Source organism: Pollicipes pollicipes, unplaced genomic scaffold, assembly GCF_011947565.3.
Source record: "Pollicipes pollicipes isolate AB1234 unplaced genomic scaffold, Ppol_2.1 Scaffold_5724;HRSCAF=6776_pilon_pilon_pilon, whole genome shotgun sequence".
Classification (NCBI taxonomy): Eukaryota; Metazoa; Arthropoda; class Thecostraca; order Pollicipedomorpha; family Pollicipedidae; genus Pollicipes; species Pollicipes pollicipes.
This window is the reverse complement of record NW_023596746.1, coordinates 8546041-8566202: the sequence shown is the minus strand read 5'-3', so window position 1 is coordinate 8566202 and position 20162 is coordinate 8546041. Positions and strand designations below refer to the sequence as shown.

General features: G+C 56.3%; 1 protein-coding gene across 1 annotated transcript in view; it reads left to right on the top strand.

The window, feature by feature from the left end:
- Nucleotides 1–2: 2 nt before the first annotated feature.
- The window catches only part of LOC119102451 (structural maintenance of chromosomes protein 2-like), a gene marked incomplete at its 5' end in the record, with an annotated part of 20467 nt that continues 307 nt past the window's right edge, over nt 3–20162 (top strand). Inside the window, 19 exons of the mRNA XM_037225822.1 lie at nt 3–80; nt 627–788; nt 1336–1443; nt 2185–2322; nt 2793–2910; nt 4223–4336; nt 4943–5211; nt 5715–5833; nt 6137–6275; nt 6626–6772; nt 7401–7523; nt 7809–8026; nt 10799–10829; nt 10893–10923; nt 12206–12399; nt 12639–12782; nt 14086–14280; nt 19406–19606; nt 19914–20129. Coding sequence (XP_037081717.1) covers nt 3–80; nt 627–788; nt 1336–1443; nt 2185–2322; nt 2793–2910; nt 4223–4336; nt 4943–5211; nt 5715–5833; nt 6137–6275; nt 6626–6772; nt 7401–7523; nt 7809–8026; nt 10799–10829; nt 10893–10923; nt 12206–12399; nt 12639–12782; nt 14086–14280; nt 19406–19606; nt 19914–20129 — 2745 coding nt within the window. The remainder of the gene's footprint in view (nt 81–626; nt 789–1335; nt 1444–2184; nt 2323–2792; nt 2911–4222; nt 4337–4942; nt 5212–5714; nt 5834–6136; nt 6276–6625; nt 6773–7400; nt 7524–7808; nt 8027–10798; nt 10830–10892; nt 10924–12205; nt 12400–12638; nt 12783–14085; nt 14281–19405; nt 19607–19913; nt 20130–20162) is intronic.

The following is a 20162-nucleotide window of genomic DNA, read 5'->3' as shown; positions in this document are numbered from 1 at the left end:
CCATCACGTTCGACAACAGCGACAAGGCCGAGAGCCCTCTCGGCTACGAGCAGTACGACGAGATCACCATCACTCGACAGGTTGTGCACCGGGACGGACGGGGTCCCCTGCGCCCCCAGCCGCACGCCAGCCCCGACCACAGATATCAGAGGGCTCAGGCGGGAATGAGAAGTAATATGGTATTTCGGGCACGTGTTGGCAGTGCCAGTGGGATCAGCCAGTAAGCTCGGTAACCCGTGGGCCGCGAGCAGCGAAGATGCCAACCACTCTTGAGGGCTTTAGTGGATGCTATCTTGTTTCGTCTTATAGGCGCAACACAAATTATCTCCCCGAACGATCTTTTTGTGGTACACCATACAACAGCTGTGCACTCCGCTTATGCTGTGTTATGCACTGCGGTTCCGGTACAGTTCTGCACCCCGATTATGCACATGGTCATTTGTCTTCCTATGTCTGGGAGGTTCTCGACGTGGATGACTGTCCGGTGGCGAGGATTGCTCCCTTCTGTTGTGAATCGAATGCAGCGTACCCTCGGTCGCTGCCTGCTGCCAGACAAGGAATGGCTGGTTTGTCGTGTTTGGCATCTGCTCCCTACTATTACGCCCTCCCTGGCCATGGCGGAACAGGTGGTGGTCGGTGGCAGGAACAAGTACGCCATCAACGGCGTGAACGTGCAGAACAACCGGGTGCAGGACCTGTTCCGCTCGGTCAAGCTGAACGTCAACAATCCTCACTTCCTCATCATGCAGGGCCGCATTACCAAGGTCCTCAACATGAAGCCGCCAGAGGTGAGCGGGCTGTGGTCCCCGGCACACACCATTGGCCATCTAAGCGGTCACGTGGGTGTTCAAGACAGCGTTTGTTTTTGTGACTGGTCCCGAAAGCATGACATGCGTGGGGAACCAGTTAAGAGTTTGGACCAAATAATCGGCGGTTTTCTCTGTGAGCCATGGACCCCATGTGGTCCGCCCTTCCACTTATGAGCGTTTTTCGAAATCAGGTACCCTGAACTTGTGATGCATGGGTTATTACGAGCGCATGATGTGGTGTTTTGCTCAGTTTGTATCGCCGTATGGAAACATTTATAAAACTTATAATATTTGCATTTATTAGCCTACTTCCGCTGATTTATCGATGCATCGGCTGTATTTTATTTCACGTGCTCAAGAAGGATGTAATTTTTATGTTTTGCTTCCTGCTCTTTGGGCAAATACTACTTTGTATTTTTGCGTATGCCTTGCCCTTACTTCACAAAGATGTCATTAAATAGCTGAGTGTTATTTACGATGTTGATCGTAAGAAACATGTTAACAACTGTGATTTGTTTCGCTCCAGATTTTGTCAATGATAGAAGAAGCAGCGGGAACAAGGCTGTATGAATCCAAGAAGCAGGTGGCCCAGAAGACTATAGAGAAGAATGCCAAGCTCAAAGAAATCAATGACGTTCGTGCCATGCTACCATTCATTTGAATACTGCGGTCCTGATTGAAGCTCACACTTCAGTCATTTCCGTCATTTCGCCATGCTTCATTGTGCATGTTGACTTTGTTTCGGTATGCGGGGAGCGCTATATACCAGACGCGGTCATTCAGCGAGCTGATCGCGAAGTCACGTGGTCTCTCGGGTCCCAGCTCCGGTAATGGGTGGACAGAGCAAGCTGCTCCTCTCAGGGCGTAGCGACGCTGCCGGTGCGTGAGCTCCCGCTCCTTGTCCCGCCCGCTTCCTTCTCATACCCGCTTTCCCGCATTCGGCCCACTCATCACTCCCAATCCCCGTTTTATCGGGGTCACCGTGCCCCTCGCCCGCGTTCCCGGGTTGATCGGATCCTGGTGGCCGAGAGACGCGTCGTGCGGGTCAGTCACGGCGCGTCCCGAGACTTCGCTTTGGCCAGGATATGCGGGGGCCCTGAAGGGGGGGGGGGGAAGGGACGGGAGACCCCACGGGTCTAGCGGTTTGTCGCTCGCGCTGGCTGCGTGCTCTGCGCGAGTTTCCGCTTGGGCCGCCTGGCCGTGCGCAGCGGCTTAAAGGGTCAAGGGGCGGCGGCGCTGAACCACGGTCAGGACGGGGAGAGGTCTCCTCGGTTATACCTGGCCGTGCGGGAGGCGAGGAGCGAAATAATGGCATTCTGTTCCGAAAATTATCGCAGTGTTCCCTTCCGAACATTATTACAGCAAATTGTTACAGATCTTGGACGAAGAAATCAACCCAACAATGAATAAGTTGAAAGAAGAGCGTTCCACGTATTTGGAATATCAAAAGGTGGAGCGAGAATACGAACATCTGAGCAAATTTTGCATTGCATTCAAGTTTGTCACCACGCAGGTAAGCAGCCAGGCATCTCGTGTAACCGGCGACTGACTATGTAGAAAACGTCATGACCGCAAACGAATTGGATTAAACGCATGTTTTTCGAAATGTGCGGTTGTGGGATGGGACATGTCTTCTGGGATGCGGTCGTCACCATCTTTGGGTTGTATGCTCGGTATGGCGGATGTCGTCCGTCACTAATAATGATGTCGCAGCTGGCAGATACTGACAGGTGCTGACGGTTATTCACTGTGTGTATTTACCTATGCATCGACCTTCCGCAGGCTGTCAGGGAGATGAATTAGGGGTTCTGGGCCGTTTCCTTCATTGTCGTCACGCACGTGATCAGTTGTCAGTCACAAATAATTGTGTCAAGCACTCCTGACGATCCCAAGGTCCTGACCACCACACGGACATGCGTCCAGTCGAAAACGGCTGGTCGGTGGTTGGCGCAGTCGGAAAAGCCGTTGTGCCCCCTCTCCTAGGAGTCGTGCAAGAAGGCCGTATCGGACGAGCAGGATGTGCAAGCACTCCATCGATCAGGGTGCGGGGGCCAGATCGAGCAGGGCCAGCATGACATCGGGCGATACGAGGAGGACATCGGCAAGCTAACAGCACCAGCGAGACAACGGTCAGTCCGCGCTTCCCGACTGTCAGGGACCGGATTAGAACTCGCCGACAGTGAACGCGTGATTTTTAGAGCAGTAAGACATGTCCTCTGACGTGGAGCGAGAGAGTAGATTGCTGGTACCGTGCAAATCATAACGAAACGTTAGCGATTGGAACCCGCCACCTTTGGAAACCCGTACAGTTAGGACTTATCAATGCAATAGACAACTCAAAGATATGAGATGTCGATAAAATAGTACTTCCGCCGTCGTTGGGGCTTAACGCAAATAAAGAATCGTAAGAAGTCACCATTTCCGAAAACAGTGTTTATTATGATGTCCTGCTCTGGTTGGGCCTCAGTCGTCAATGCACACCAAAATATGTCAAAAATGGTAAACTATTGGCAATGAAAGTTAATTCTCGGGATGCATTCAAAATCTGAGGCAGTATTCCAATGAATTCGTAATACACCAGGTAAGACCCATGGAGCGTGATTCCTCAACAAAATGTTCAAAGACGGGGAGCCTGCCGTACAGTAGAGCAAGAACTGCTGGATTAATGTGCGGAATGCTTCATCACTCCGGTAATTCGTAGTTAACAGAATGATGCGGACTTGAAATGTTTGGGCCCACCTGTGTGCTGACGGGAATGATGCGAACTTCTGATGTTTTCCCTTGTCCAGGAAACTGGTGGTACTCTCGTCTCATTGGAGGAGAAGCTAGAGGAGGATACCAAAGTCGAGGCGAAAGCTTAATTGCGGGCCGTGAAGGGTGTCAAGGATTCAGTGAAAGCCGAGGAGAAGAAGAAGAAACAACTGCAGAAAAGTTTGGCGGATGTAAGTCGCCACGACCTACATCGTGATGAGCTCTTTTCTCTGCTCCTTACACCGGACTGACTTGGTTGACGCATATACAATGCTGGTCAATGCAATGCTGAAGGGCCGACAGGGGGCGGTGTCTGAGCCCCGTGTGGACCGTGTGACGGGCCGGCAGGGCGGTGTCTGAGCCCCGTGTTGGCCGTGTGACGGGGCCGGCAGGGCGGGGTCATGAGCCCGTGTGGGGCCGTGTGAGGCGGGCCGACAAGGGCGGTGTCTGAGTCCGGGTGTGAAGCTGTGTGACGGGACCGACAAGGGCGGTCCTCTGAGCCCGTTTGGGGCCGTGTGACGGGCCGGCAAGGGCAGGTGGTCTGAGCCCCGTGTGGTTGGTCCGTGTTGGACGGGCCGACAGGGCGGTGTCTGAGCCAAGTGTGGGCCGTGTGACGGGCCGACAGGGCGGGTCCGGGTGTGAGCCGTGTGACGGGCCGACAGGGGCGGTGTCTGAGCCGGGTGTGAGCCGGGTGACGGGCCGACAGGACCGCGCGGCTGCTGGAGTGCAGAGGCAGCAGGAGATGAGCCGACTGCGCGATGTGTTCGACGCGCTGCGTTGAGTGACGAACGAGGCCGAGCAGGCGGCCGCGCTCGCCGCCGCCCAGAAACGCTTCCATGCATTAGCTCGGGGGGATGTTCATATGCGGCGACGACGGCCCAGGACGCCAACGCTTCGCTCAGCAGCTCATGAAGTGAGTGCGGCGCCGCTCCGCGCCAAACACATAAGCTCGCAAAATGCGATGCCGCATCGTCGATCTTATTAGCGCTTGAGGTGGTAAGGGCTTGTTTGCGTAATGCTTGCTCATATTTTTCATTTTTCACTTAAAGGTATCCCAGCCCTTGGAATAAATTCATGTCTGGGGTCAGAGCTGACGCCCATCAATGGTTTTTGGCGAGCCTCGACCCCTGCCATCCGGTCGTGCAACTCCAGCTCAACCTCACAGATTTGTCGAACAAGTTCACCGTGGTCACACGCTTGGCGCGGTCCGTCCTGCCTTCTGACGTCACCTGGCTTCTGTGCGGGTGCACTCAGCGATTTAGGCGCATTACCCGGACTAGGGCATGGCCACAGGTCTGCGGAGAAGCCTTGCTCAGAGATACTGCAGGCCATCGAGCATAGCCCGGTGTCACACTAACGCCTGCTGTTCGGGCCGACGGCAGATGCCAAGTCGGCCATCGCGGACTCGGAGACGGAGCGCAAGCAGGCGGACATGAAGCTGAAGCACACCAAGCAGGAGCTGGCCAAGCGGCGCTCCGAGATGAAGAAGACGGAGAGCGAGTACCGACGCGACTCGAGCCAGCTGCAGACGATGGAGGGCCGACGCGGCCCGCCTCGAGGTCAGCCAGGCGGCTCTGCAGCACACCCGGCTGCACACCAGAGCACGGGAGACATGAGTAGGCTGGCGACAGTGGCCACCAGATTGGTGCTGGTAGAGCTTCCTTGTGATTCGTGGGGGCCACAGGCGTTTTGAAACGAGCCGTCTCGGCTCGTAAGGTCGGGGTAGCTTTTATAGGTGGCGAGGGTGCCTGTATGTGCCTGGTGTCTTTTCAATAGTGGTGTGCTTGCAAAATGTCGATTGTTCGCTGGCATTTGATCCATTGCTTGTCCGAGTACAACGGCTGGCTTGTTGGCGCATTACACGGTGACGGTTTGTGCTGGGTGTAAAGCCATCCGGTGCACACGCATAGTTTTGAGCTGAAATGGAACAAATAGATGTTGCGCCGTCACAAGAGCCTGAGAGGCTACTCACGTACACGTAGTCTTGTGAGAACGCAGTTACACGTGGTAATCACTAGCAGGCGGACAGTTACCATCGCTGCTAGCTACTCTGCGAAGTCTGCGCAAACGACAACTGAACTTCGTTTGCATTTGCTCGTCTTTCCCTCGCGGTTGGTCGTTCGATACTGAGCAGACGACGGGGCCTGTTTTTAGAAGTCAATGGGCCAGCTGCGGTACGACGAGACCAGGGTGGACGTGCTGGAGACGGAGCGTCGCGAGCTGAAGCAGGAGCTCAGCCGGCTGAAGGAGAAGCTGGACGTGCTGGAGTCACGGTAACGGGCCCCCAGCCTGTCGTCCTCAGCCGTTAGGAGACGACCGGGCGACCGCAGGACACTGCTGTCCAGGCCGTGTAGTTAGACCCCTCCAGACCTGCAGACCTATACTAGACCGCACAAAGTTCGTCTCGGGTCTTGTTTTGCGTCACTTCTCTGACCTTGGAGTCACGCACGTGGACCGTTCGTTCTGTCGCGTCTACATGTGCGGAGCGTGCGGCCCACCCGGGTGCCGCCACGCCGCCGCCCGGCGCCCTCCGCAGCGGCACGGGCTCTGACGCCGACGCCGGCCGGCGGCTGCAGGTACCCCCAGCTGGTGCTCGACTACCGGGACCCGGAGAAGGGCTTCGACCGCAGCACCGTTCGCGGCGTGGTGGGAAAGCTTTTCAACATGAAGGACGTCGCCACGGCCACCGCCCTGGAGGTGACCGCCGGCGGCCGGGTAAGTCAGCTCGCCGGAGCCGCTGCTGCTGTTGACACGCAGTATTGGTGGGTGCAGTCAGGATGCGAGATCGCTATCAACGAGTCGAATGTCGTCTTGCGCACAGAGCTACGCGAAGTGTAAGCGTGATGACGTTAAGTGCTTTAGTGGACTGGAAACGGGCTACCGAATGTCCATTGGTCTGGTTTAGTGCACAGTGTGTCACAGTCGACGCTGTCAATTAATGATAACACTACACTTTGTACGATTCGCTAGAGTGTAAAATGCCAGGAGTATGTGGTTGTCTCACATCACGTGCATGTCGGCGCGACATCGCAAGTCACCTGATGTTGGTGTCGTCATTGCCTCAGTTGTACAACGTGGTGGTGGACACGGAGGTGGTGGGCAAAAAGCTGCTGGAAAGGGGACAGCTGCAGAAGCGCGTCACGTTTATCCCGCTCAACAAGATCTCCAGCTCCAGCATCGACATGCAGACTATCCGACACGCTGAGAAAGTGGTCAGTGGCTGGTGGCCACGCGCGCTGGCAGTATGGCTGCTGGGAGGCAGCCCGTGGCTCAGTATCATGGCGACATGTGCAGTGTCTGATGGTTCAGTACTTGAGAGTATGGAGGCCAGGGTCGACTGTGGCGAACGGTGATAGACGCCTGCTGATTGGGCGCATCTGCCGGTGTCAGATTGTTTGACACATTGCCACCGTGGTATCCTCAAGAGCTCTGTCGGCGTGGTCCGCATGCGGTGGTCCGGTCTGCCTTCCGAGGCCTCCGTCCCTTCCCTTCCGAGGCCTTCCGAGGCCTCCGTCCCTTCCGAGGCCTCCGTCCCGTCGAGCCCCCCGCGGCTGCGGCGCCGGTGTCGGGCGGGACCGCGGCCACTGGCGCCCCCAGCGGGCCCGGCGGGCCGTCGTCGCACGACAGCGGCTGCAACCCGGCCGGCCCCGCTCGGCGCGCCCGGCACCGGCTCTTCGAGCTGGTCCCGCCTGCCCAGGGGCCGGCGCGTTACGGTAGTGCCGCGGTGCCGGCGGTTCACTCAGCTGTCCTCCGACGCGAGGTGGTGTGTGATGTTATACCGAGCGGCAGGAGAGTCAGGTCGGGCCTAACCTCTGACCGGGCCGCCCGGCGCGCCGGTAGGTGGGCAAGGAGAACGTGCGGACGGCGCTCTCCTGCATCCAGCACGAGCCGCGCCTGCAGAAGGCCATGGAGTGGGTGTTCGGCAACACGCTCATCTGCAGCGACTTGGACGTGGCCAAGAGGGTGAGACGCGGCCACACGCCGCCCCATCGGCAAGGCCGCCACCTGCCTCACGGCCACTACGTTCACTGGAACGCGCACATTGGCAACCCGTATCGGTGCTATGGACCGCTTTCCCCGCCCTGTTCCGTTCGTTAGGCATCAACAGGGCACCGTTGTTTGCACTGTTAATGCCCACCGCGAGCCTGTCGTCATGATGTCTGGCGTGACCTCTGGCCTCTGACCTGGCCCGTGACCTCTGACGTGATCCGTGACCCGTGACCTCTGACGTGGTCCCGGCGCCGACAGGTGGCGTTCGACCCGCGCGTGCAGCGCCGCGCTGTGACGCTGGACGGTGACGTGGTGGACCCGGCCGGCACCCTGACGGGCGGCTCGCGCCAGGCGCGCTCCTCGGTGCTAGCCGAGCTGCACGCGCTGTCCGGCTGCCAGCAGCGGCTGCGCCAGCTGGAGCAGCGGCTGGCCGAGGTCGAGGCGGAGCTGTCGTCGCTGACGGAGAACGGCGACAGGTGAGAAGCCGACGGGCGGAGGCCGGCCGGGCGACGCGTGCTGGTCTGAGGTGTTCAGGTGCTACCTGGAAGTACTGCGTCCGCGGTGGCGGTCAGACGAACTTTGTGTGAAAACTACACTCGCAGAGAGGTGCCCAGTGATAGGCAAATTGGCTTTTGCAACAATCTGCAATAAAATGCTCAATGTGTGTTTGCTATGAAAATGAATTGCTTGCTGTGGTGAGGTGTATTACCTGGGTTGTACCGTGCCCTGCCTGGGTTCTGGTGTCCGCCCAGCCACAGTAAGTGTAGCTGGAGAGCAGAATCACGACACATGGTGAGCTGCGGCTGCACGCGCCCTGAATAGTAGATACCTCTGTGGAACAGCAGGGCGCGCGGCACCGATCGCCCGGTGGCGGGGAGGGCCTGGAGTGTGATGACCAAGGTATTGTTGGTGGGACTAACCAGGTGGGCAGTACTTAGTCGCCTGCCCTGCCAGCGGTCAGACGCGTGCGAGTGTGACCGGTGCTGCCCCAGCGGTCAGACGCATGTGAGTGTGACCGGTGCTGTCCCAGAGGTCAGACGCGTGTGAGTGTGACCGGTGCTGCCCCAGCGGTCAGACGCGCCTGAGTGTGACCGGTGCTACCCCAGCGGTCAGACGCATGTGAGTGTGACCGGTGCTACCCCAGCGGTCAGACGCGTGTGAGTGTGACTGGTGCTGTCCCAGCGGTCAGACGCGCGTGAGTGTGACCGGTGCTACCCCAGCGGTCAGACGCGTGTGAGTGTGACCGGTGCTGTCCCAGCGGTCAGACGCGTGTGAATGTGACCGGTGCTGCCCCAGCGGTCAGACGCGCGTGAGTGTGACCGGTGCTGCCCCAGCGGTCAGACGCATGTGAGTGTGACCGGTGCTGTCCCAGCGGTCAGACGCGTGCGAGTGTGACCGGTGCTGCCCCAGCGGTCAGACGCGTGCGAGTGTGACCGGTGCTGCCCCAGCGGTCAGACGCATGTGAGTGTGACCGGTGCTGTCCCAGAGGTCAGACGCGTGTGAGTGTGACCGGTGCTGCCCCAGCGGTCAGACGCGCTGAGTGTGACCGGTGCTACCCCAGCGGTCAGACGCGTGCGAGTGTGACCGGTGCTGCCCCAGCGGTCAGACGCGTGCGAGTGTGACCGATGCTACCCCAGCGTGTCCAGACGCGTGCGAGTGTGACCGATGCTACCCCAGCGGTCAGACGCGTGCGAGTGTGACCGATGCTACCCAGCGGTCAGACGCGTGCGAGTGTGACCGATGCTACCCCAGCGGTCAGACGCGTGCGAGTGTGACCGATGCTACCCAGCGGTCAGACGCGTGCGAGTGTGACCGATGCTACCCCCCAGCGGTCAGACGCGTGCGAGTGTGACCGATGCTACCCCAGCGGTCAGACGCGTGCGAGTGTGACCGGTGCGCCCCAGCGGTCAGACCGTGCGAGTGTGACCGGTGCTGCCCCAGCGGTCAGACGCATGTGAGTGTGACCGGTGCTGTCCCAGAGGTCAGACGCGTGTGAGTGTGACCGGTGCTGCCCCAGCGGTCAGACGTCTGCGAGTGTGACCGGTGCTGTCCCAGCGCTGATCTACTTGTTTTGTTCATCTGAGGGCAGCGGTCTGGTCCGGGCTAGCCACCGTAACGGGCCATGCAGGTGCCTTAAGCGTATGAACGGAGCGGCAACACCGATTTCAAAAACCTGGATCCGCAAGTTTGTGCCTTATGATATGACTTCCATGGGCGAGGTTTTGGCTGTTGCTATGTGCCTGTGAGTACGTATTGAATGTTGGTGGGCGAGGTTCTGGTGCATTGTGGGTTGAGTCTGTTTGAGTCCGCGTGATTGTTGATTGAGTCCGCTTGAGTCTGCGCGACAGAGTTCAGCGCTCCACACTCTTTTATACGGTTCTTTGTGGTATGCATTATATCGGCCGACCCCTCTCGCGCCCGATTTTTTTCCTGAAAGTGATTCTATTAATTTAGTTACGATGTAACTAGACTCGTTGTTTCTCTTTTCGCCGTGTTTTTCTTTCGGCCAGTAGTCCTTACCAGCCAATGTAAGCAGTCTGACGTGTTCGACGCTGCTGAGATTATAACGGCGTTGCCTCCTCGACAGGAGGGTCAGTGGATGTTGAACTGCTCAAACGTTGGCCGTTACCTCGCGATGACTGAAATGTGGCGTGAATCCCACGAAGCTCGGTGGGCGGGGGGCACTGTTAGTACGGGATGTGAGCCTGTTTGGACTCAGTGGGTGATGTGACCACCTCGTCTCTTGTGCTCGAACCTCGGCTGGAGCATGGCTTTTGGGAGTGGCGGCGGCGTCATGCGTCGCGTCGCGTCCCCCTTTATGTGTTGGAAGACAGGGCATGCAAGGTTCTGATTGCCATTAGATGGGGAAGGATGTTCTTTAAACTCGACAGGAGAGGGTTTGACTTGCAATACGAAATTCTCATGCTCGATAGCCGAGTCTAAGCGTGACGAATTTTGCGGTGTTTCGTGAGCCCTGTTAGGTACGATGGGGCAGAGCCAAGTACTACTCTGTACCAAATACCGAGAAGAATGCTAGCTGGCTGAGGCCATCCCAGGCCAGGGCCCAGTGCTATCCAGATTAGGCGGGACCTGCTCACCAGAGCGCGGCGGTCTACCCCGACAACCCGTATTCCGATCCCATTCACGGCACCGTCCCGGGCATCCGTCGGCGTGTTTGTGACCGCGGCTGTCTGTTATAGCGTGGCTGGCTCCGCAGACGCGCACCTGAGTCCGAGCCACGCCTGCAGGTACGCGCAGCTGAAGCAGCAGCTGGAGCTGAAGCGGCACGAGCTGCAGCTGGTGCGAGAGCGGCTGCAGCAGACCACCCACTGCCAGCTGCAGCAGGAGGTGCAGCGGCTGGAACAGCTGATCGGTCAGTGCTGCTCGGCGATCACGCTCCCTGTCTCCGCTCGGCGCGGTTTGTCCCGGGCAGCGGGTTCTCCTGCTGGGGTAGATACACTTCATTTGCTCGCCTAATGCTTGTTGCAGCAGAGAGCTGAGGCTATTGTGACCACGCAATTTCATCGCGCAACTGGGACATGACCATTGGTTTATGAGGGCTCGCATACACACACAGTGATATATCGTACCAGGAGCCAGGTGCATGCTTGTGACACGGATAAGGGCAGGTAAGAGACATATAAACTATTTAAACGCAGCCATGCGTGCACACGGGAGGAAAAACATCGGAGGCAGACAATTTTTCAAATGCAGCAGTCGTGCTGTCCCAGCTGTCCGTCGCACCAGCTTTCAGCAGTCACCGGAATTGAACAGAAATGGGCGCTGTATGTCCGAATTTTCGAAGCACACGCAGATATCAATTATCAACCAGAGAAAACCAAAATGTTATCATCCATGTTGTGCGTCCATACACGGGAAGCTGCAGCGGACCCACACTCATGAAAGGCCGCATTTGGCCGGTTGGGAGGCGCGGCTCTCGCTGTCCGAGGAGTCGCCGCGATACCACGCTCACCCGCGTACGCAGATTGGTTTCCGTAAATCTGTCATTCAGCGTATTGCGGCTCGAGCTCTCGGTGACAAGCTCGTTCAAAGCTGCCATTTTATTTCACTGTGGGATGCTGACGTACGCATGGGTGGAATGACGCGATTCTGTCCTGACATTAGCTCCGAACCTGACCTGTGTGCGGTGGCTTGTCAACTCTGGGATGCGGCGGCTTTATATTACCCCACACCGTGATCAGCCTGCGGTCGAGCGTATGGTACGCGGAAACGCAAACGTCTTCAGCATTACGTCGTTCGCGCTCTCTGGTCGCTTACGAGTCGGTTTGGAGTAGCCTGGTGGTCGGTAGGGACGGCGCGCAGTCGCCGGTGGTGGCCGTCCGGCGCGTGCACCGTCGACGGCCGGGGCGCTAAACTGGGCACCGTGCCGTCCCCACTGGCTGTCGGAGGGACGCCGGGAGGCCGACCGGTGCGGAGGAAAAGGCTGCCGGCGGCTGCCTCCCGACCATGTACAGGGCTATGTGCTCTAAAGCCCCTGTTCCTCCGGCAGATCTGTGATGGTAGGAGTAAATGCTCTTCATTGCACCCCACTGTCAGGGTATCGGTGTGTGTAGTGTGAGCAGTCGCGTCTCGCCGTCACGCGCCAGCTGCCGGCCAGTGTGTGACGCTTCCCTCTCGTCTCTCCCCTCCGTCAGTGGAGCTGGAGGAAACGCAGTCGCGCTGTGCGGCGACCGAGGAGGGGCAGCGAGCGCGCGTCGCCCACCTGGAGGAACAGATCCGAGATCAGCAGGCTGTGCGAGAGCGCGAGCTGAACAGCGCCGAGGCCGAGGTCAAGGCTTGCAAGACACGGGCCGAGGAGACGCGCAAGGCCTGGCAGGATCGGCAGCAGGTACCCGGCCGGGTCTTACTCTCTCAAGAGTAGAACTGGCGTTCACTCAATTGTGTGGTCTGTTTTGTACACCTGTCGGATATTCCAGTGAGCGTGCTTGCTGCTGGAACGCCGCGGCGGGCGTGATGACGGTGGCTGTAGGCGGCGGCCGACTGCGCGGTGGAATGTGCGTCTCACGGCCGGGCCGAGCTCGCGCCGCGTCGGCCGGCTGCGTGTGACGACCCCCGTCCGCCCGGCAGGAGGAGGAGCAGATGCGCCTGGAGATCGCCGACCTGGGCACCTCGGTGCAGTCGACTGAGGAGCAGATCGCGGCGGCGGAGATGGCGCTGTCGCAGTACGCCGAGCGACTGACCGAGGCTCAGACACAGCAGCAGGCTGCACAGGTCAGCGCCCCGGGCTCCTCAGGCCGCGCGGTCGGCCGCCTCAGGCCTTACAGCCGGCCCCCTCAGGCCGCACGGGCTCATGGCACTCGCACCCTGCCTACGTGTCTGTCCAGCAGGATGTGATGCCGTGATCACGCGCGTCACATCTCAGTTCACGCTTGATCTGGTGTATCACAAGACCGATCAGCTGTTTATTAGTCATATTTTTAGCGCTAGACGGTTCCTGAAAATTACGAACATATTCATTACATGAACGTACGATTGGAGGGTGTACAGGGTGACCATTAACCACAACCATCATTGTGCACGCTGCACGTGTATGTTTTTGCGTGACGATGCAACCGCTGTTGGCTGTGAAACTCGTCGCGAGCTTATATATATATATATATATATATATATATATATATATATATATATATATATATATATAGATAGATAGATATAGATAGATATAGATATAGATATAGATATAGATTAGATATATATATATATATATATATATATATATATATAAGGATCCCATAATATTCATGCATTCCTTGTTATCAAATGGCGTATAATTGAAACAAGAACTACTTGGTCCGTGGTCATCAACGTGCAATTCCATTTCCGCATAAGCAAGACCATGGTCGCTTAGCACGTGTCCGGGTGGCGGGGGGGGGGGGGGGGGGGGATTTGACCCTTCCACCCGAGAAGGTTTTTACAAACTTATGTTCGTACAGCGCGGCGTAGCCGATGCATCTTGTAAGGTCGCTGACCTATGACGGGTCCCAGCCAGGGCGTGGCTGCCAGCGAGGGCAAATTCTAGGGAATCGTCCATGCTATTACAACAATTTCCATTGACCTAGGGTCAGGCTTGAAGGTCAGACCAAGGTCAGAACCGGCGTGTTTTTGCACTCAAGGTCTTGCTGTATGAGGTAGTTTTGGTGCCCATTTTGAATAAGGTCTTGCTGTATGAGGTGGTTTTGGTACTCATTTTGAATCTATTTATAGCAGGGGCTGCAAGAGTTATCTTTGATGAACTTCTTCAAGATTAGTGCAGATCAGTAGCATTTGGTTTTTAAGAACACTGTCTAGGCGAGTCTCTCCGGGCAGGTGGCGTGGCAGGCGAGTCTCCGGGCAGGTGGCGTGACAGGCGAGCCTCTCCGGGCAGGTGGCGTGGCAGGCGAGCCTCTCCGGGCAGGTGCCGTGGCAGGCGAGCCTCTCCGGGCAGGTGGCGTGGCAGGCGAGCCTCTCCGGGCAGGTGGCGTGACAGGCGAGCCTCTCCGGGCAGGTGGCGTAACAGACGGGACTCTCCCGGTAGGCGGCGCTTGCCCAGGCTCAGGCGGCCGTCAAGGCGCAAAAGGACGTGATGAACGCCCAAAACAAGGAAATCCAGCAGCTGGCCACGAAGAAGGAGAAAGTCATCAGCGATAACCGCGACCGCGAGCTTGAGATTAAGCAGCTGGACCACAAGCTCAGCAAGGCCAGGAGTGACGCCAAGGACATGCAAGAGCGGGTGAGTCAGTGGCCGGCAGTCCGGGGTTGAGCTGAAACAGCGTTGGGATGCCACGACTGGATATAACTCCAAGCTCTGCAGGCCCCAGCGCCTGCCGTTGTTAAGCCCCGCTATGCAACTTAGACAGCAGTGGGTTGTGGGTTGGTTGTCACAGGGCTGTATAGCTTTATGTGAACCTTCATCAATAACCAGTTACACACATTAACATGCTCCGTGCTAATTTGTGCTAGGCATGTGCTAATTTGCGCATGCTAAGCTCCATGCCACTTTGTGAACCCCGCCGTGTAGGAGGAAACGATAGTAACGAGGGCAGGAAGTCTACAGGAAACGGAGCTGGCGCCGAACTCATTGGCTGAAAGCGTGTCGTACGGCTGAGTCGTGCCGGCTGTCCAGCTCAACATGTCCGCGCAGCATGTCGCGACTCAGTCTACACTCCGGGCTGTAGATGCACGTCTATAATTTAACCATCGGCACATCCCAGTCGCTCTTTAGTGCGCTCTTTAGTCACACTATAGGTGTTTTTATGCGGCTCGGCTCGACGCAGCGCGACAGGATGCGACGCGACGCGGCCTGATGCGGCCTGGGTCTGCTGGTTACCATGGATACCGGGTACGCAACGTGTCCACTCGTTGTGGGTCCTGTTAGCTTTCCTCAGCCTGCATTCGCCCCTGCTCCATGAGTCTTACATTTGACATTAGCTCTGGCGGGGAAATCAGGGCTAACGCTCCCGTTTACTGAAATATTCCACCACTTAGTGCTCCTCCCCCTTCCCTACAGACATTAGCGGTAGCTTGCGGTCTCACAAACACCGGAGGCTCGCTACTGTGAACGGATGCGGGCTTTTCGAACTTTCGATCGCAGGGGCACCAAATATAACCTGATAGCTCTTAAGAAGGCATGGGCGTTCGCTAGATGTACCGTGAAGATAGTTGAAAGTCAGTCGTGCTGAAAATAGGTGAGCGCATTGAACCATTTCACACCAATATTTAAAGTTTGTACCCGCGTCAAGCGTATTTCGGAGCAATTTTGTTCAATGCCTCGTCTTGCGCTGCGAGTTGGCGGTCTGATCTTGCCCCCACCGATGGATGTCGCAAAAAAATCGCTCGTGCGATATGGGAGCGTGGTCAGGACTGGAACATGGGGCCATTGTTTGTTCGTTGCAGCGCCCGCTGCCAAGCATGCATAGTGGGCTTCTCCACTTTTGACAAACTGCCATGCAAAGACTTGTTTTCAAAGGCGGAGTTGGTGAGCCGCTAGCGCACTACGTAGTGTTTCAGAGGAGCTGGCTAAATGTAGAGTGGCGTGCTACATCAACTGCCACCTTACGCACTGGGGATGCTCCGGGCGACTTTTAACTTCCTGCGGACAGGTGGTGGCTTTCCTGCAGGGCGGCGAGAGGCTACCGTAATTCCTGTTTTAGCACGCGTCCGGTAGAATGGGGGCCAAAACCTTCGGTTTTTACCCCCGCCCCCATGAGGGATGGAGTAAATGCCTTCGGTTTTTACCCTATCCCCATTTTTTCACCCCAAATCTATTTTTAACCGCCATATTTTCCTTACCCCATGCTCCCATTCGGTAAAACCGAAGGTTTTTACAGAATAATTATTCATAACAATGAAAGAATAATTCCGAAAAGCGTGTCGTAGCCCGCCAAGCTTTGCACACCTGTAGGCAATTGAATGGTGAATATTTTGAAATAAGGATTATATGTACCTGGTAATGACATTGACCTATGGCGGGTGAAAGTCGGGCCGTGGTTGCCAGCGAAGACAATTTCTAGACATGACGGACAGGTTTGAAGGTCAGACCGAATTAGAAGCCAACCTGCTTCTTTACTCGACATTTGTTGTATTCTGTTGTATGAGGCAATTTCAGGTGCTTATTGCGAATTTGTTAAAAACAGGGACCGCAATAAACGTCTTTGGTGGACTTCTTCGATGCCAGAGTAGGTTGCTAACCTGAAATGACCCACGTCAACATTTTGTTTTTGGGAACATGTTGCTTAACGTAAACTTTGACGCATGTTCAAATAAAAAAATCAAAATATCCCGTATGAATTTGGTCACCTTGGTCTTTTCGGCGTTAAAGAAGGTGAGTGACCTCGAATAAACACCAGTGACCTTTTGCTTAGAACAGGTATCTAGGCTTAAGCCGGTGGCATTGAGAGGTTGGGGGCACTTTGGACACCAATCTGAAGCTCGGCTTTGTTTGACCTTATTTGATCCAAAGGTTATGACCAGGGAACCACAAAGTTCGACACAAGTGAGTTCATATACAGACCAACCCACCCTGCGCATTTGATGTCTATCTCTCAGTTTTTTTTTAGGTCTCAGGTGGGTCAAATTGACTCCCTCTCTTTCCCACCAGAACGAAAGGCATTCAACCGGCCACCCGGGCGCGTGATAAAGCTTTGGAAAAGTGGCGAAGAACCACTTCACTATTTGCTGATCTCTTTACATAATCATTATGTAAACTGGTGGAAAGTATGGTAAATGAACGATCCACCTGGGTTTTAGAAGTGCATGGTGTCGTTGCGAATGCTCAGTGTTTTTAGGAAGCCTCAAAGTACCGCAGACCATATCTTACCCCTTGGTGCTGCTAAACGTGTCCGGTTTAAGCAAAGACGATATGTTGGCGCGCTGTTCTTTGATGTAGGGGTGCCTTTGACTTTTGTTGGCACCGTGGTATTATTCTGAAGCTCCTTGACCTTATCATCCGGGCCCGGTGGGCACTTTTGTGCAGAACTTTTTAATTTATCGCCTTTTTCGTGTCCGCCGTGGCATTAAGTCGACCCACAAACTTTCTTTGATAATCGGGGTGCCTCAGGGCGGCGTCTGGAGCGTGACACTTTTTGCCGTTGCTATTAACGACGCATGCAATTCGCTTTCACAATCAGTCGGTCGAGCTCCTTTTTTGAGGAAGACTCCACCATCTAGTACAGCGCATTAGTAAACAGTCCCCACGATGAAGAGTCGTATCCAGCTGACTATGACATCCTTGGAAAGATGGAACGAGAACGGATTCCGTTTCATCTTCCAAGACCAAAGCCACGCACTTTTGCCGCCGTCGCTGATGTTCCGAATGAACCATCCATCTCCACGGACACCGCAGCCCATCAGAGTGTGTCGCGGGATTTCTCGGAGGAGTAGTTGGATCGTGGACTGACGTATAAAGCGCGTTTTGAGGTTTGACGTGAGAGATGTTTTGGTCCTTGGTCCTTGGATATTTTGAAATGTGTAGCACGCACAGTGTGCAGAGCTGACGGGACCCGTCGTGTTCTGATACCGCCCATCTACTGTTCCAAGTTGGACCACGCATAATTTACACGCGATAGTGCAGCAGAGTCCAGCAAGCGTGTCTCTGTCACAATACACAGCACACCCCTTCGTACCATTACCAGAGCGTTTGGGACGTCACCGACTGAAGTCGTTTTGCTGAAGCACACGAACCGCTGACGTCTGGACGGCGCTAGATGCTTGGCATGCTTCGCGTTGAAACTGCGCCAGTTTCCCTCCCATGCGATTTATGGAGCGACGCCTCCTCGCTGAACAGCGGCGCTGCTTAGCGGAAGAAAGAAACAGCACCCTGTACCATTCTGTGTGGGCATGTGGTTTTTTCAAGGCAGTGGCATTCGTCGGTGTGATATGATGCAATTGCAACATCGACCAGTTTCGCCTCGGCACCTGATGTCGCCAAACACTTACATTTCGTTGTCTCGAATGAAGAAAGGTAGCGGATGCCCGGGATTAGTTCGGCGTCGAACTCTGGAGCGTGTGGGATGGCATAGGGACACATGTCCACGCATACTGACGGATCCAGGACGAATGAATGAGTGGGGGAGTGGTACATTTGTGAGCTGCTTCTCCGTTCGGTCATTCACACTGCTTGCAGTTGCGCCATTTTTCATTTCTGAATTGATAGCCATCACCAAAGCGTTATGTTTTATCGAGATGGGACTTGATAATTTACGCCTTATATCATTCGACCCAGGGCGCAATTTAGGCGTTAAAATCGTTGAACCACAATGCTTCCTTGAACAGGGTATTTGCATGTGCTTGTCAGCACTTTACCGGACAGCCAAGAAAATTACCCTTTGTTGGCTTCTACTTGTATTGGTATTGAGGGAACGAACCGGCTGGTGCAGCAGCGAGGCGACCGACGTTGGTGCCGCGCACATGTGCGTTTCTACTTCCTGTGCGGGACTTTTACCCAGCCGTAAGAACCCATATGTATAATGAGGGTGAGGTGGTTGGGCCACGGTGGCAAACAAGATTCATGTCATAAAAGCTCAGGTGAAGCACTCGTAGCCATGCTCCCGCCAGTCGCGACGAAAATTAGAAATCACACTTGGTAGGCTGCGTGTTCACCATGCCTATGCAACTTAATGGCACATACTTTGTGCAGAGACCCCAGTATTCTCGCTTTGGCGCCTCATCTCTCTTGGCACAGACCAGCTATTTGCTTCCTGAGCACTCTTGTTCTTTTAGTTATAGGCAACCTCTGTTAGATAGCTAACTTTTCGCTATTGGTGCGAAGTGACCGTAGATGTTGGTGCGCCTCAACACCCCAATTATGAAAATCACACAACCGTCTACCTCTGGCGAGTCGGCCTGTCAGCGCGACTGTCCACCTCTGCCTGTCGGCGCGACCGTCCACCTCTGCCGAGTGGGCCTGGCTGACTCAGTGAGCGCCGGTCTGTCGGCGCGACCGGCCACCTCCGCATAGTCGGCCTGGCTGACTCAGTAAGCGCCGGCCTGTCGGCGCGACCGTCCACCTCTGCCGAGCGGTCCTGACTGACTCAGTGAGCGCCGGCCTGTCGGCGCGACCGGCCACCTCCGCAGAGTCGGCCTGGCTGACTCAGTAAGCGCCGGTCTGTCGGCGCGACCGTCCACCTCTGCCGAGTGGGCCTGGCTGATTCGGGGAACGCCGGTATGTCGGCGCGACCGTCCACCTCTGCCGAGTCGACCTGGCTGACTCAGTGAGCGCCGGCCTGTCGGCGCGACCGTCCACCTCCGCAGAGTCGGCCTGGCTGACTCAGCGAGCGCCGGTCTGTCGGCGCGACCGTCCAGCCGTACTCAGTGGGCCGCGAGTCACCGCTCTGACGTGAGTCGCCTCCGTCTCTCAGGTGAAGCGCATGCTCTCGGACCACGAGTGGATCGCCACCGACCAGCAGTTCTTCGGCCAACCCAACACCGCCTACGACTTCAAGGCCACCGACCCTGTGGAGGCCAGCAAGCGCATCGTCAAGCTGGAAGAGGCTAGATCCAAGCTGGGCAAGAACGTGAACATGCGCGCCATGAAGATGCTTGGGAAAGCTGAGGAACAGGTGAGGATGGTGGTGGGCGGGCGGGAGCGAGGGCAGGGTTGGCAGAGTCCGTTCGGCAGCTGGCTTTAATCGGTTTTAGCCATGATTAAACTGGTTGGTTAGAACATGGGAGTGCCGCCGACCCAACGGCCGACCTGCGTGTGCCTCTTTAGTTCGTCAGGTTGGGTGAAGAGTGTAAGGTGTGCGTCCGATTTGGCAAAGTAATTATACGTTTTCTTCAGTCACGCAGCCACGGAGCTGAAGTTGCGAACGCAATCTCCATTCCCAACGGCGCCGCTGGCGGCCACTAACCCCAAACCCGCTGCAGTTCACCGACCTGATGCGCAAGAAGCGGATCGTGGAAAACGACAAGACCAAGATCGAAACGGTGATCCGCGAGCTGGACGAGAAGAAGAACGAGGCGCTGAAGCAGGCGTGGGAGCAGGTGAACCGCGACTTCGGCTCCATCTTCGGCACCCTGCTGCCCGGCACCAGCGCTCGGCTGCAGCCGCCAGACGGCGCCTCAGTGCTCGACGGACTCGAGGTAAGAGCCCGGCGCATAGTCTCTCTCTCTCTC